Below are 17,609 nucleotides of genomic sequence, written 5' to 3' on the forward strand. Positions count from 1 at the left end.
CAGCATGCAAACAATATGGCAAACCTTTGCAGTACTGAGTCTCTCCTCCTTCAGATACAGTATGTTCACAAAACACATCAAACATATCTTTCACACATTTTGATATCATCTGTGAGGGGTTCCTAGAGCAGGATCTGGAAAAAAACAAAGAATAAATTAATTGAAATACAGTTAAAGTGGTTCATCCATTTCAAATTCTTTGTGGCACTTGCGAATTGTCCCATATGGGCAATAGGAGCCATATGTTATTCCACCATTGCAAAATCTGGCAGCTGGCCATGAATAGTGTTGAGCAGAATATGCCATATTCGATTTCGCGATATATCTCGAATATATATTCGAATATTCGAGATATATTCGCTAAATTCGAATATTCGTGATATTTTATCGAAATTAATTGAATGCGATTTTTCGCTATTGCGAATGCGAAAATAATTGCGATTTTTTAATAACTGCGGTAGGAGCGCTCTGATTGGCTTAGAATATTCGTGATATTTTATCGAAATATCGCAACATGCGAATGCGATATTTATTGCGCAATTTCGAGATATGCTGGAGGAGCGCTCTGATTGGCTCAGAATATTCGTGATATTTTATCGAAATATCGCAACATGCGAATGCGATATTTATTGCGCAATTTCGAGATATGCTGGAGGAGCGCTCTGATTGGCTCAGAATATTCGTGATATTTTATCGAAATATCGCAACATGCGATTGCGATATTTATTGCGCAATTTCGAGATATGCTGGAGGAGCGCTCTGATTGGCTCAGAATATTCCTGATATTTTATCGAAATATCGCAACATGCGAATGCGATATTTATTGCGCAATTTCGAGATATGCTGGAGGAGCGCTCTGATTGGCTCAGAATATTCCTGATATTTTATCGAAATATCGCAACATGCGAATGCGAAATTTATTGCAGATATTTCGAAAACTGCTGTAGCAGCACTCTGAAATCGAATATGTATGATATTTTAACCAAAATACATATTGCGATTGCGATTTTTCGATCGCGCATGCGCAATTGCGCGAACAACACGCGACCATTTCCTGGAGCCTTGCCAGTTTCCCAATATTACAGCAACATGGTGGGAAGCAATTTCTCAAAGTCTGAGGAAAAGTTGCTGATTTGTGTAAGTATTTTGACCACTGTTATTTCATCATCTTCAACTGCATTTAAGTCTAGTTTAAAAGTTAGTATATATGATCAGATATTAGTATTTAACCAAAAATGTGTCTCCTGCTTTTACAAAACTACAAGTCCCAGCATGCCTGGACAGCTGCAGACACCCTGGTTGGCAAATGTGTATTTAGGCACTTTTCCTTGTTATTTAGCATAATGAATTTAAAATTTTTTTGGACATAGGACGTATGCGAACGTCCTGACTTCAGTGTCCTCAAGGCCCAAGGACGTTCGAATACATATTGCCCTTTAGATGTTGCAGAACTACAACTTCCAGCATGCCTGGGAATGCTGGCACTTCTAGTATTGTAAGTTCTGCAGGCCCACATTTTTCAGGCCTTTATGCACGGGTCTCTAAACTGTGGCACCCTAGATGCAGCAAAAGTAAAATTCTTAGCATGCACTGACAGACCGTGGCTGATGGGAGTAGTAGTTTTGCAACAGCTGGAGGTGGACTGGTCTTGAAACCCAGAGTTAGGTAACAAACCCGTAGTGTTTTGCAACCATTCTGCCTCCAGCTGGTTATTTTCTGTTGAAAAGCCTGTGGCGTGCAAAACACAACCCAAAAACTCCACCCGGTGCAAGGAAAAATTTGCACACACCTAAAGAGTGACATCACAAAAAACTGCGACGGTTGCATACGTCAGTGGTCCTCCGAAAAGGTCCCGTCTCTGACCCCCCGGGGCGTTAGGCTCCTGACAGGGAAAAGAGTTACTGTGGTCCATACAGCCGAAGCCATATGGACCCATCTCGGTCCAAGCAGCGCAATCAACACGCGAACAACACGCGACCATTTCCTGGACCCTTGCCAGTTTCCAACTTTATGATCGCAACGCAATCGCAGAGCAAGATGGTTGGAAGTAATTTCACTGTATCTGAGGAAAAGTTGCTGATTTGTGTAAGTATTTTGACCACTGTTATTTCATTATCTTCAACTGCATTTTAGTCTAGTTTAAAAGTTAGTATATATTCATAATTATGCAAATGATAATGGCTGCTATATTTATGTAAAAAAGGTGGCGACGGAAATGGCAGTATATAAAATCTGTCATGTTACCCCTGTCATTGATTAATAAGGCGAGAATGCTTCCAATTGTTGAATAGCATACATTTATGTCATATATCCATAAGGCTGTCAACAAAAGTATTACAATATACTTTGTTCTTCATCTTGCAGAAGTTCCTGGAAACAGGATACGATGAGCTGCGGAGGCAGCAAGAAAAACAGGGAGTTATAAGCTCCCTGATTGAGGAACTAGGCGAAGAACACACTCGCATGGCGATCCTCAAAAAGTGGTCCGACCTGAAGAGGCGCCAGATGAACCGGGTCAGGCGTATCCGGAATAAATATCATCCTGGTAAGTTATTGGTCACAGTTATGTTTTTTTTTCCCTAAAGTGTATTTTGTGCGTGTACTCGAGAGAGGAGCCGGACTGCAGGAGTTGGGAGTAGGCAGGCCTCCCCCAGAGGTAATCTGCCACCTTTCTCCATGCCCCGGGTGGCAATGGCGGGTGTGAGGGGGTCCTCCCACACAGACCGTCCTACCTGCTCCGCTTCGAAGCCCCACGGGGCAGAGGGACTCCCTATAAGGGAGTGAGAGGATTTGCCCGCTCAACCAGCCCCGTTAGTCCTTCGCCTCTCTTTTTAGAGACCGCATGGTCAGAGTGCGTGCATGTTAACCCAATTGCGAGTGCGTGTGTAAGTGTGGTGGTTTTTGTGGGAGGGAGGTGGGCATACTAAGCGCAGGCTTACCTCGCATAGCACACCCACCGGGGGCCGAGCTGAGACCACCAAACTCAATTCACATGTAGCCGAGAGCGGGATCCGAACCCCTAGCTGCAGAGGTGAATGGCTTGTCAGCGCAGTGGCAATCGCGTTGAGCCAGCCCGGGTCCCTTGGGGACAGTTATGGAAGGTCATATGTAATTAATGTAAGGTCAGATGTTGTTAACCAAGACGCCATGTTGTTGTAACATATATCACCACCAGCCAAGGTATTCATAGTACTGTTGGAAAAAAACATGGGACAGCAGACAGGAACACAGAAGTTATGTGGGAACATACTTTTCCCATTGCTTTGCATGGGACTTTAAACAAAAAGCCCGACCCTCACCAATGGGGTTAGTTAAGGGATAAATTAACGATCCTATACTTTAAGTGGACGTATAGATAACATGTGACCAAGTGTTATCGAAATATCTACAGCTGTTATGAAATAACATGTATTTCCCATAGAGTTGAATGGGACTTTAAAGAAAAACCCTGACCAAGGCAAATGGGGGTGGGTATGGGTTAAACCACCAATCCTATATTTGTGGCTGACATATAAGTAACCTGTGTGCCAAGTTTCATGTAAATATCTTTAGCCGTTTGGACGTGATGGTGGAACATACATACATACATGCACACACACGTTGAGTTTTATATATATAGATTCCCACTAAATTCCTGTGTTAGGCGTGGGGTTGTTATAGTAATCCTGTGTACTCCATCAAGTACTTTTTTTTAACATGAGATCGTCTGAACAAAACAAAGGAGACAAAAACAGCTCATTTTACCATGGTGGCAGCCCAGCTCACGCTCAGTCCCCTGTAGTGCCCACAAGACCCTTTAATATAACATTGTCCCATTGGTTAACTGTCTATATAAATTAATTTGTATTCATATACAATACAGTAGAGTACACAGAATTTGCATACGTCATTAGAAAACATTTTTATAATATATGAACATTGTGTTATTATAGGAGCTCCGCTACCAACTGTGCGCCCCAAGCGCACAAGGCGACAGGCCGCAGAGGAGGAGCAGGAGGAGGATGTGGAAGAGGAGGAGAGGGATGAGGAGGAGCAGCCAGGGCCATCCACATCACCACCCCCAGTTCCTGTGGAGGAGCAAGAGGAGGAGCTGCACCCCCCCCCCGAAACTTCTGGTGGAGTAGTGGGTGACGAGGAAGAGGAGCAGGATGAGACGGTTAATTATACCGTCAATCAGGAGGGTAAATATGTGCACATATATTAATAAAATTTCAACAATAAAATGTAGCTCTAAAAATGGACAGCATTTAAAGCAGGGCTGTGGAGTCGGTAGATAAATTTTTCGACTCCGACTCCTCAGTTTTATGTACTTCAGACTCCGACTCCCCGACTCCCCGACTCCGACTCCTCTGTATTAATATGCGAATGTATTTTATAGATTCCTTGAGGGAAAGAAACGCAAACTACCACAGGACTACTGGCTGGGAAGCCAACAGTCTACTGTATTGCACAGTTTAAGCAAAAGACAAACACAATGAAAACAATCAAGTGACTGGATAGTAGCAGCAGGCTTAAACATCAGGAACATGATCTTTAACAGTTCAAAAATACAGACCACATTATTTGGCTGTTTTAGAACCAAAACAAAGCTTATCTATAATGAACCCAAAAAAAAAAATATGAAAAACCTAGAAATGGTTTATATTAATCTTGAAATGTAGTTCTAGGCTTAGCAAATGCAAATAAATGCAATGTAGAGTTCTAAGGAAGAGAATTGCCTCTGCCAGATCCTCTTTCATAGAGTCTCTTAAGTCAGACTTTATTATTTTTATGGCTGAAAATAATCTTTCGTAACGGTCTTTGAAATCCAAATGTTTTTTTCTTATATCCTAACAGTTCTAAAAAAGCTAGAGGTGAAGCAAGCTGCCATGAAAAACCTCACGAAGAGAGTAATGGCAAATGAGCAGCAGATACTGTTTTTGATGCGCCAAAATCAACAACTGGTGCAACAACTGGCGAAAAACATGGATGAGGTGACAGAGCTTCAGAAGTTAATGTCCTAATTTTTTTTTTTTTTTTTTAATAAAAAATGTTATATTTTGCAAAGGTTTCATTTCTTATTGAAATTGTTAGTTTTTTAAACACATCTAACTTCACATCTAACTTCACATCTAACACATCAACATCAACATCAACACATCTAGCTTAATAATAACCGAAAACATTTTATACTATTACTAGCTGAATACCCGGCGTTGCCCGGTCTTCCTATCTTAACCTTTTGGGGAGGAAAATCATAGTAATATAAATATACCCATCTTTTATATAAGGGTGTTGGTAAGGGTTAATTTAACTGTTATATATTTTTATTTGGCATATAAGTAATATGTATAGCGGGTATTATTGAAATATCTCCAGGCGTACAGAAGTTATGTGGGAACATACATTTTCCATTGATTTGCATGGGACTTTAAAGGAAAACCCCGACCCTCACAAATGGGGGTAGTTAAGGGATAAATTAACTATCAGTGGTATCAGTGAACAGCAGTGGTAATAGGAGTATATATAGAGTGGGAATTAACTTTTTACATAGGTGTCTTGACAGAGCAGCAGCAGCAGCAGTAGTAGTAGTAGTAGTAGATACAGAGTCATATCACTTGGGCAGGAGGTGCCATGATGAACAGCAGTGGTAATAGGAGTATATAGAGTGGGAAATTACTTTTGACATAGTTGTCTTGACTGAGCAGCAGCAGCAGCAGCAGCAGCAGTAGTAGTATTAGCAGTAGTAGTTGATACAGAGTCATATCACTTGGGCAGGAGTTGCCATGATGAACAGCAGTAGGAATAAGAGTATATAGAGTGTGAAACAACTGCTGACATAGGTGTATTGACTGGGCGGCAGCAGCAACAGCAGAAGCAGCAGTAGTAGTATTAACAGTAGTAGTTGATACAGAGTCATATCACATGGGCAGGAGTTGCCATGATGTACAGCAGTCTTAATAAGAGTATATAGAGTGTGAAATAACTGCTGACATAGGTGTATTGACTGGGCGGCAGCAGCAGCAGAAGCAGCAGTAGTAGTATTAACAGTAGTAGTTGATACAGAGTCATATCACATGGGCAGGAGTTGCCATGATGTACAGCAGTCTTAATAAGAGTATATAGAGTGTGAAATAACTGCTGACATAGGTGTATTGACTGGGCGGCAGCAGCAGCAGAAGCAGCAGTAGTAGTATTAACAGTAGTAGTTGATACAGAGTCATATCACATGGGCAGGAGTTGCCATGATGTACAGCAGTCTTAATAAGAGTATATAGAGTGTGAAATAACTGCTGACATAGGTGTATTGACTGGGCGGCAGCAGCAGCAGAAGCATCAGTAGTAGTATTAACAGTAGTAGTTGATACAGAGTCATATTACATGGGCAGGAGTTGCCATGATGTACAGCAGTCTTAATAAGAGTATATAGAGTGTGAAATAACTGCTGACATAGGTGTATTGACTGGGCGGCAGCAGCAGCAGCAGAAGCAGCAGTAGTAGTATTAACAGTAGTAGTTGATACAGAGTCATATCACATGGGCAGGAGTTGCCATGATGTACAGCAGTCTTAATAAGAGTATATAGAGTGTGAAATAACTGCTGACATAGGTGTATTGACTGGGCGGCAGCAGCAGCAGAAGCAGCAGTAGTAGTATTAACAGTAGTAGTTGATACAGAGTCATATCACATGGGCAGGAGTTGCCATGATGTACAGCAGTCTTAATAAGAGTATATAGAGTGTGAAATAACTGCTGACATAGGTGTATTGACTGGGCGGCAGCAGCAGCAGAAGCATCAGTAGTAGTATTAACAGTAGTAGTTGATACAGAGTCATATCACATGGGCAGGAGTTGCCATGATGTACAGCAGTCTTAATAAGAGTATATAGGGTGTGAAATAACTGCTGACATAATTGTCTTGACTGATCCAAAGGAGTCATGGGAGAAAATCATGTGGTCAGATGAGACTATAATATAATTTTTTGATCATAATTTCACTAACCGTGTTCGGAGGAAGAATAATGATGAGTACCATGCCAAGAACGCCATCCCTAATGTGAAGCATGGGGGTGGTAGCATCATGCTTTGGTGGTGTTTTTCTGCACATGGGACAGGGTGACTGCACTGTATTAAGGAGAGGATGACCGGGGCCATGTATTGCAAGATTTTGGGCAACAACCTCCTTCCCTGAGTTAGAGCTTTGAAGATGGGTCGAGGCTGGGTCTTCCAACATGAGAATGACCCAAAGCACACAGCCAGGATAACCAAGGATTGGCTCTGTAAGGAGCATATCAAGGTTCTGGCGTGGCCTAGCCAGTCTCCAGACCTAAACCCAATAGAGAATCTTTGGAGGGAGCTCAAACTCCGTGTTTCTCAGCGATAGCCCAGAAACATGACTGATGTAGAGAAGATCTGTGTGGAGGAGTGGGCCAAAATCCCTCCTCCAGTGTGTGCAAAGCTGGTGTAAAAATAAAAGAAATTTTTGACCGCTGTAATTGCAAAGAAAGCCTACTGTACCAAATATTAACATTGATTTTCTCTGATGTTGAAATAGTTATATTCAGCACTGTAAATACATCAGGTCCGGGGCTTCATCAGGGAATGCATGGCAAGGGACCCTTCAGCGCCCTGAACCGACGACGGGTGCCAGAAAGTCACCGCCGATCCAGGACTCATTCATCTTTATGAATGTGAGTCTGTCCACGGACTCTGTGGACAGACGGGTCCTCTTGTCCGTGACCACCCCACCTGCCGCGCTGAATGTCCGCTCAGATAGTACGCTGGAGGGGGGGCAAGACAATAACTCCAGCGCATACTGAGCGAGCTCGCGGCAGGTGTCCAATCTGGCAACCCAGTACTCCATGGGGTCGTCGGTGCTCATACTGTCAGAAGCACCGACGGACGCCATGTAGTCTGCCACCATGTGGGCCAGCCGCTGGTGGTGACTGCTGCTGCTGCTGCTGGTGGTGGTACTGGGTCGCTCGGTTTGGAAGAACATCCTCATCTCTTCCATTAGGTCCCCTGCTCGGCTGCAGCTGGGTGCAGCCACCTGCTGGGTGAGATGAGGGGGGACAACTGGAGGCCGGGGAGTTGCCTGCTCCAACCGTCTGACAATGGCTGCCTGCAGTTCCTCCATCCGGTGCTGCCTCCGGCTGGCTGGGATGAACTGCTCCAGTTTCCCCTTGCACCTGGGATCCAAAAGGGTGGCCATCCAGAAATCATCCCTCGTCTTGATGGTCTTAACCCGGGGGTCCCTCCTGAGGCATCTGAGCATGTGGGCAGCCATGGGGAAGAGCACAGCCCGCTGTGACTCCTCAATGCTGGCCAGGTGAATGAGGTGCGACTCTTCTTCCCTGAGGCGCTGCTGGTCAAACTCAGACATGCCCAACCCCCGGACTATCGGTGCCCCCAACACCGGCTCTCCCTCCTGACCAGGCCCTGACTCCGGGACGACACCAGCAACCACCTCCTCCTCCTCTTCATCATCATCCTCCTCCTCCTCCTCCTCCTCCTGGTCCTGGCCCTGGTCTCGGTGGAGCATTGCTGACTCCTCCTGCTCCACCAAGGCACTCTCCCCAGCCTCGAGCAGGCGATCTAGTGTCCTCTCCAGCATGAACAGTATTGGCAGCACGCTATTGAGGCCAATTTGCTCACTGCTGACCATCTTGGTCGCCTGCTCGAAGGAGGACAACACTTGGCAGACCTGGTTTATCTGCCCCCACTGCGCACAGGCGATGAAAGGGAGTTGTGGTGAAGCCCTCTGAGTGCCTAGTTCCATCAGGTACTCCCTCACCGCCCTTTGCTGCTCCCACAACCTCTTCAGCATGTGGAGGGTGGAGTTCCACCGCGTCACACTGTCCACAATCAGCCTGTGAAGGGGCAGATTGTACTTCCGCTGCAATTTGGACAGGGACGCGGTAGCGGTTGGGGAGCGCCTGAAGTGGCTGGCAATCCTACGCGCCTTTGCCACAATGTCACTCAACCCTGGATAAGTGCGCAGGAACTTCTGCACCACCAGGTTGAGGACATGTGCCAGACAGGGCACGTGCGTCAGACTGCCAGCATGGAGGGCGGCGAGTAGGTTGCTGCCGTTATCGCAGACAACCATACCTGGCTGGAGCCTTCGGGGTGTCAGCCACTTCTGGACCTGAGCTTGAAGTGCTTTCAGCACTTCTTCTGCAGTGTGTCTCCGGTCCCCTAAACTAACAAGCTGGAGCACGGCCTGACAGCGCACGTGCCCCACACTTGAGTAGCTACGGGGGCGCTTGCTGGGAGGCTCAGCAGCTGCGGAGACAGTGGCTTGAGGGAGACCAGCAGTTCTCCCCTGGACACCCCGGGGCGGCACCACAAGATCGGTTGCCGACGATCCCTCACCGACGCCTCGGAGGGAAACCCAATGGGCCGTGAAGCTGATGTAGCGTCCCTGCCCATGCCTGCTGGTCCAGCCATCCATTGTCAGATGAACCCTGTCGCTGACAGCGTGATCCAGCGACAGGGTTACATTCTGAACAATGTGCTGGTGTAGGGCAGGGACACCAGTCCTGGCAAAGAAATGGCGGCTGGGGACACGCCATTGGGGTTGGGCCTGCTCCAACATCTGCCTGAAGGGGTTGCTGTCAACTATGTTGAAGGGCAGCAGATGTTGGGCAATAACCCTTGCCAGGAGCCCATTGAGGGAACGCACACGTCGGTCTCCAGGGGGGAAGGGAGTGGTGCGGTCAAAGGCGTCTGAAATCGACGCCTGGCGCCGGACGGCAGTGCGGGACACAGACGTGGAGGGTGCTGTGGAAGTAGAGGTCTGGCTGCCGGTACCAGTACCTCTACTAGAGGGAGCGGGGGGGCATGACCTGCTGGAAACAGATGAAGATGTGGCAGGGGCTGCTGTACCCTGCTCACTTGTGGTGGTGGCGCTGCTACCACCACCACGCTTCATCTCCTCATACAACGCCCAGTGGTTTATCCTGAGGTGCTGGTTCAGGGCTGTGGTACCCACCCGAGCCAAACACTTCCCTCTCTTCACCCTCACTTTACAAATCCGGCAGATGGCCACGGTAGGGTTGTCTGCCACCAGGGTAAAGAAATTCCAGACAGGTGACTTCAGCACCGCCCTCCTGTCAGATGGGGTGACGCTTACTTGCACCTGCTGGGATTCGGTGCGCACAGGTGGAGCTGCCTGCTGCTGCTGCTGCTGCTGCTGCTCCTCCTCCTGACACCTCCTGCTGCCATCACCAGTGGAGACCCTGACGATGGTCTCCCTGGTGGTGACCTGGCGCACCGTTTCACCAGGGTGCCTACCTTCCCCGTCGTCACTGACGTAGTGAGCCGACGCGTCAGATGGCAACCATGATGGGTCACCCTCTTCGCCCCCAGAGATGTCAGACCAAGGGCTGAGATGTGTTGGTCTGAGGGAACCACGTGACATGGAGCCTCTAGCCTGGCTCCGCTGTCCCCTCACCCACGCCTGGGTCTGACTAGGTGCTGCTGTTTCCTGCACCAAAACAGCAGCACCAGTTTGAAGGGATGTCTCTGGGATACTGCCAGCAGGTATCCCATCCTCCTCATCCATCCCTTCAAAAAGGTCCTGACCATCAGGACAGAGCTGGAGGTCTGCCTGATGCATGGCCTCCCCCAAGAGATCCCTATCACTGTCGCTGTCGAACAGTAAGATGCTGGACTCTTGGGGGCTGGGGGGGGGTAGTACAGGCAACGGTGTAATGGTGGTACTACTGTGAGTCGGGACCGACGACTCAGTGGCACTGCTGTGCCCCATGTAGTCCACCACTACTTGAGCCTGAGATGGCAATATCGGGCGGCTGCCCGATGGGAAGAACTCCCGGATCAGGCGTACTCCCCTTGCACCCGATCCTCTACCACTAGTAGGGGCACGAGAGGTACCCCGTGCTGGCAGCGATCCAGCACTGGGAGTAACTCCCCTACCCCTACTGCCACGGCCACGGATGCCGCTCATAATTGCTGATATGTGTGTGGGGGGGTTAAACTTTATTGGGGGGGAAAATGTGAACAAAATGTGTTTTTGTGTTTTTTTTACAAGACAGGCACGCAGACAAAGACGTACACAGACAGCTACTAAACTATAAGAAAAGTAGTACACCAGACAAGGACTACAAAATTAAAGAAAAAAAAAAAAAGCACTAAACAAACACTAACTTTTTTTTTTTTTTTTTTTTTAAACACAGACACTAAACACACACTAAGCTAAGCTAGATGAAATAAATGTACACTAACAGTGTGTACACTTACTACACAAAATTTAACTAAACTGAACACAAAACTTAGCTTTTATAAAAGCTCTTTAGGGAAAACTAAACAAAATTTGAACTGAGATGCCTATCAAATATCACTGAACAGTGAACCTGCAAGATCTGACAGTAACACAAGATGAACAAAACTTAGCTTTTAGAAAAGCTCTTTTATAAAGCTCAGATCAATATGTGTTCTGAAATCTCTTGCAAATATAACTGAACAGGGAGGATTGCAGGATCAAACAGTAACACAAATGAAAAAAACAGCACAAAACAGCACAAAACGTAGCTTTGAAAAAAGCTCTTGGGTCTATTGCTTTGAAAAAAGCAGTTGATATACTGGAAAAGATCCACTGGAATCACTAAATAGCAATGCTGGTGATGATCTAAATCAATCAAGAACAAAGACACAGGAAACCAGGAAACCAGGAACACAGAAACAGCCTCCACACTCTATAGCAAGCTTCTGAATCTGCAATGAAATGGTGCTGGGAGTGAGCTTATATAATGTCCATGCAGGCAGGTTCCTATTGGTTGCTAACCTGTGACGAGTGTGGAAGGAGAACTCTGATTGGCTCTGATGCAAAAGGGCGGAGCAAATAATCGCGCAATATTCCTATTGCCGAATATTCGCATTGCGAATATTCGGCAATATAAAATGATCGCTTCAGCTACTCGGCCCAATGGCTCTAATCATACCAGCAATGCTTTCAGACGTCTATGGAGATCACTAGGATGTGATCTGTTTTAAAAATGAAACTGTAAAAATCGCTCTGATGCGGAAGATCGGGGCGAGGAAAATAATCGCGCGATATTGCGTTTGCCGAATAATCGCATTGCGATCTTTCTGGAAAATTCAATGAACGCTTCAGCTACTCGGCCCAGGGTCTCTAATTATACCAGCAATGCTTTTAGACGTCGATGGAGATATCTAGGATGTGATCTGATTCAAAAAAAAAATTGTAAAAAATCGAATATTCGGAATTGCGAATATTCACCGCGAATTTCGAAATATAGCGCGATTTCTCGAATATGCTATATTCGAGTCGAATATTCGCAATGCGAATATTCGTGAGCAACACTAGCCATGAACTATACAGGGAGTGCAGAATTATTAGGCAAGTTGTATTTTTGAGGATTCATTTTATTATTGAACAACAACCATGTTCTCAATGAACCCAAAAAACTCATTAATATCAAAGCTGAATATTTTTGGAAGTAGTTTTTAGTTTGTTTTTAGTTTTAGCTATTTTAGGGGGATATCTGTGTGTGCAGGTGACTATTACTGTGCATAATTATTAGGCAACTTAACAAAAAAAAAATATATACCCATTTCAATTATTTATTTTTACCAGTGAAACCAATATAACATCTCAATATTCACAGATATACATTTCTGACATTCAAAAACAAAACAAAAACAAATCAGTGACCAATATAGCCACCTTTCTTTGCAAGGACACTCAAAAGCCTGCCATCCATGGATTCTGTCAGTGTTTTGATCTGTTCACCATCAACATTGCGTGCAGCAGCAACCACAGCCTCCCAGACACTGTTCAGAGAGGTGTACTGTTTTCCCTCCTTGTAAATCCCACATTTGATGATGGACCACAGGTTCTCAATGGGGTTCAGATCAGGTGAACAAGGAGGCCATGTCATTAGTTTTTCTTCTTTTATACCCTTTCTTGCCAGCCACGCTGTGGAGTACTTTGACACGTGTGATGGAGCATTGTCCTGCATGAAAATCATGTTTTTCTTGAAGGATGCAGACTTCTTCCTGTACCACTGCTTGAAGAAGGTGTCTTCCAGAAATTGGCAGTAGGACTGGGAGTTTAGCTTGACTCCATCCTCAACCCGAAAAGGCCCCACAAGCTCATCTTTGATGATACCAGCCCAAACCAGTACTCCACCTCCACCTTGCTGGTGTCTGAGTCGGACTGGAGCTCTCTGCCCTTTACCAATCCAGCCACGGGCCCATCCATCTGGCCCATCAAGACTCACTCTCATTTCATCAGTCCATAAAACCTTAGAAAAATCAGTCTTGAGATATTTCTTGGCCCAGTCTTGACGTTTCAGCTTGTGTGTCTTGTTCAGTGGTGGTCGTCTTTCAGCCTTTCTTACCTTGGCCATGTCTCTGAGTATTGCACACCTTGTGCTTTTGGGCACTCCAGTGATGTTGCAGCTCTGAAATATGGCCAAACTGGTGGCAAGTGGCATCTTGGCAGCTGCACGCTTGACTTTTCTCAGTTCATGGGCAGTTATTTTGCGCCTTGGTTTTTCCACACGCTTCTTGCGACCCTGTTGACTATTTTGAATGAAACGCTTGATTGTTCGATGATCACGCTTCAGAAGCTTTGCAATTTCAAGAGTGCTGCATCCCTCTGCAAGATATCTCACTATTTTTTACTTTTCTGAGCCTGTCAAGTCCTTCTTTTGACCCATTTTGCCAAAGGAAAGGAAGTTGACTAATAATTATGCACACCTGATATAGGGTGTTGATGTCATTAGACCACACCCCTTCTCATTACAGAGATGCACATCACCTAATATGCTAAATTGGTAGTAGGCTTTCGAGCCTATACAGCTTGGAGTAAGACAACATGCATAAAGAGGATGATGTGCTCAAAATACTAATTTGCCTAATAATTCTGCACTCCCTGTAGCAAGGCTCCTGCATTTCATACCCATACGCCATTGTGGGAAAATCCGCATTTGCCCGAGTTGTTATCTGTCCCAGACCACAGTCTATGGATCGACAAGGGGGGTCATATATCTTTTCGCATGTCATAGCTGTCGGCTCGGTTAACTAATTTCAAGCATTGAAAAATGTACCCAACCACTTGTTCTTTACCTCCATCTCCGACATGCGCTCAACTCTCAATTCCGTGACTCTATCCCCAGCCTTGATTTGCTAGATCCAGTAGATATAATCACAGATCGGGATCACAAAAAACTTACAGGTATTTCCTTGTTTTACAACCATCTCATGCAGCCTGCTGCCAATACCCTGGCTTATCAATTGAAATCTCAGTGGGAGAAGGACCTGGGTGATGTGATGGATGAGGACTGGGAGGAGGTGCTAGCTACCTGCAAATCTCTATCCCCCAAGTTGTCTGACTACCTCATCCAGCTTTACATCCTCCATAGGTCCTATTTAACACCTCTTCGCCTTTCCAGGTATAGGCCGAAACACTGTCCGGCATGTCCTAGGTGTGGTGATTCCAGGGGCTCTTTTTATCACTTGCTATGGTCTATCCAAGGATATGGTCACAGGTGGTAAAATTCCTTCATGATCGCATGGGCTCCCCCTGACACTACGCCCCCACCAGTGTGTAGTGGGCCTCCTCTCCCTTTCTGAGGAGGACAAGTTTCTAAACATATTTCTGCAAAAGTCATTATTCTTAGCTAGAATGCAAATAGCCAGGACCTGGATAAGAGAATCACCACCACTGTGGATCAGTGGTTTAGGGCTATCAACACCACCCTTCCCTAAAAAAAGGTACTGTACTCACATAGGGGTTGTCCAATGAAATATCATAACATTTGGGACAGGTGGTTAGAAGATGCTTCTACCTGCAATGCTGAGGAATGATACCCCATCAAAATTTGCAATTTCTCCTTAAGTATGTCCTGGGTACCTACCCACATGATTCTCCCCTTCATTTCCCCTCTGTGGACACCTACGATTCTATCGGTATATGACGAGCCGCTTGGCATCCCCCCTACAGTTTGTATTACTTTTTTGTGTTCACGATCAGCACTTCTTGTTAATTTGACCTTCAATGTTCTATAACCAATATGTATATGTCACTGTACTTGTCTTACGAATAGTGCCTTTTGCACTTTATATTTGTATGTCTCTTTTCACTTCATCCTCAATAAAACTTTGCTTTTGATAAAAATATTTATTTTTTCCATCCGGCGATTCCCTTTAATGTAAAAGCCACTCTAGTGGCCAATTGGTCACTCCTCTCCTGGCTCTCTTGGCTTACCATAGAGGTTTTTGGAGACTAGATTGTCTCCAATCACCTCTATGGTATTAGGAACTGGAAGTGACCTGCTGTTACTGGCTGGTACAAGCATCGGATTAGACTGATCTTGGTCTGATCTGATGAAGTTAAGAAAGAGAAAAGAAAGGAGGGCGCACCGACCTAGTGTGATACCGTATAAAAGGGTTTTATTAAATGTATTAAAACAATGGTTATACTCACAAAATGAGTTGTAAAACAAGCTTTGACAAACAGTACAGCTGGTACGCAGCAGCGCCAGAAGAACAGGGTGACAACACGGATCGAGTTGTATCTGACCGGTGGTATGGCCGACGCGTTTCATGGGGCGTACCCCTTTCCTCAGAGCCTTGGTGGTCTGTAGTTGCAACACTACAGATCACCAAGGCTCTGAGGAAAGTGGTACTCCCCTGAAACGCGTCAGCCATACCACCAGTCAGATACAACTCGATCCGTGTTCTTCTGGCGCTGCTGCGTACCAGCTGTACTGTTTGTCAAAGCTTGTTTTACAACTAATTTTGTGAGTATAACCATTGTTTTAATACATTTAATAAAACCCTTTTATACGGTATCACACTAGGTCGGTGCGCCCTCCTTTCTTTTCTATTTTTTAGCCTTATGAATTCCCATGATTCTGAGGAGGGCTGCAAGACTGTTGAATATACCCTGTAATTGGACCACGTTACCCTTTAGCAGGAAATACCAGAGCGCAGGAGAATTTTCTGTTTGCTGATGAAGTTAAGGGCAGAGGATACATCTGGGTCTGATAGACCCCAGATGTCTCAGTAAAGAGGACCGGTCACTAATGATTGTTGTCACACATGTACATTCCTTGTGACAGCAATAAAAATGTAAAGAGACAGTGTAAAAATACATATATAAATAATTAAAACATTTAAAGCACCCCCATCCTCCTGCGCTTGCATACAAAGGTGAACGCACATGTCAGTCCTGCACACATACGTAAACGGAATTTCAAGCCCCAGACCTCCTGTGTAACTCTAAACTGCTAGCCTGTAAAGGCATTTAAAGTGTCACCTATAGAGATTTTTAGGTACCGTAGTTTGCCACCATTCCACAGGTGTACGCAATTTTAAAGCCTGATGTTAGGTATCTATTTACTCGTTGTAACATCTTTTTTATTTTACAAAAAATGTGTATTATATTGTGTTTGTGTGCACTGAAATTCTATTAAAGCGGGGGTTCACCCTAAAAAAAAATGTCTAACATTACATTGAGCTGACTTCTGACACTGACAGTATGCTGATCTTTTTTTTTTTCTTTGCCGTACATACCGTTTTATCGCTATTTCCCCCCCCGGCTTCCGGGTAGTAGGTCCCGCGGGAGTGGGCGTTCCTATTCACAGGCTAAGTGATTGACGTGATGACAAAAGCTTCCCACCGGCGCATAGGGCACGTCACGAGTTGCCGAAAAAGCCGAACGTCGGTGCGCAGGCACCGTATAGCGCTGACTCGCAGTCCGGCTTCTTTCGGTAACTCGTGACGCGCCCTATGCGCCGGTGGGAAGCTTTTGTCATCACGTCAATCACTTAGCCTGTGAATAGGAAAGCCCACTCCCGCGGGATTCACTACCCGGAAGCCGGGGGGGGGGGGGGAAATAGCATTAAAACGGTATGTACGAAAAAAAAAAGATCAGCATACTGTCAGTGTCAGAAGTCAGCTCAATGTAATGATAGAATTTTTTTTTAGGGTGAACCCCCGCTTTAAGTGTATTACCCTGTGACATAAAACATTTCAACACTCACCACTTTATTCTCTAGGGCCTCTGCCTGAAAACATATAGGCCCAGATTCTCGTACAAGTTACGCCGGCATATCTCCAGATACGCCGTCGTAACTCTGAGTCTGAGCCGTCGTATCTTGGCGCCTGATTCAAAGAATCAGATACGCCAGCATTTGTATAAGATACGACCAGTGTATGTCTCCTACGCTGTCGTATCTTAAATGCATATTTACACTGGCCGCTAGGGGCGTGTACGCTGATTTACGCCTAGAAATATGTAAATCAGCTAGATACGCCAATTCACGAACGTACGCCCGGCCCTCGCATTATAGATACGCCGTTTACGTTAAGCTTTTCCCGGCGTAAAGTTACCCCTGCTATATGAGGCGTAGATGAGGCGTACCAATGTTAAGTATGGACGTCGGGCCAGCTTTGATTTTTCCGTCGATTACGTAAGTTGTTCGCGAATAGGGCTGTGCGTAATTTACGTTCACGTCGAAAGCATTGGCTTTTTGCGGGTTAATTTGGAGCATGCGCACTGGGATACTTTCACGGACGGCGCATGCGCCGTTCGGAGAAAGCGTCATTTACGTGGGGTCACCATACATTTAAATAATA

The 17,609-nt window shown here is 45.6% G+C and overlaps 1 protein-coding gene across 1 annotated transcript in view; it reads right to left on the reverse strand.

The window, feature by feature from the left end:
* RBL2 (RB transcriptional corepressor like 2) overlaps positions 1-17,609 on the reverse strand; it is a 132,957-nt gene that overhangs the window by 51,733 nt on the left and 63,615 nt on the right. Inside the window, exon 10 of the mRNA XM_040328662.1 lies at positions 25-134. Coding sequence (XP_040184596.1) covers positions 25-134 — 110 coding nt within the window. The remainder of the gene's footprint in view (positions 1-24; positions 135-17,609) is intronic.

This window comes from Rana temporaria, chromosome 11 (assembly GCF_905171775.1).
Source record: "Rana temporaria chromosome 11, aRanTem1.1, whole genome shotgun sequence".
Lineage (NCBI taxonomy): Eukaryota > Metazoa > Chordata > Amphibia > Anura > Ranidae > Rana > Rana temporaria.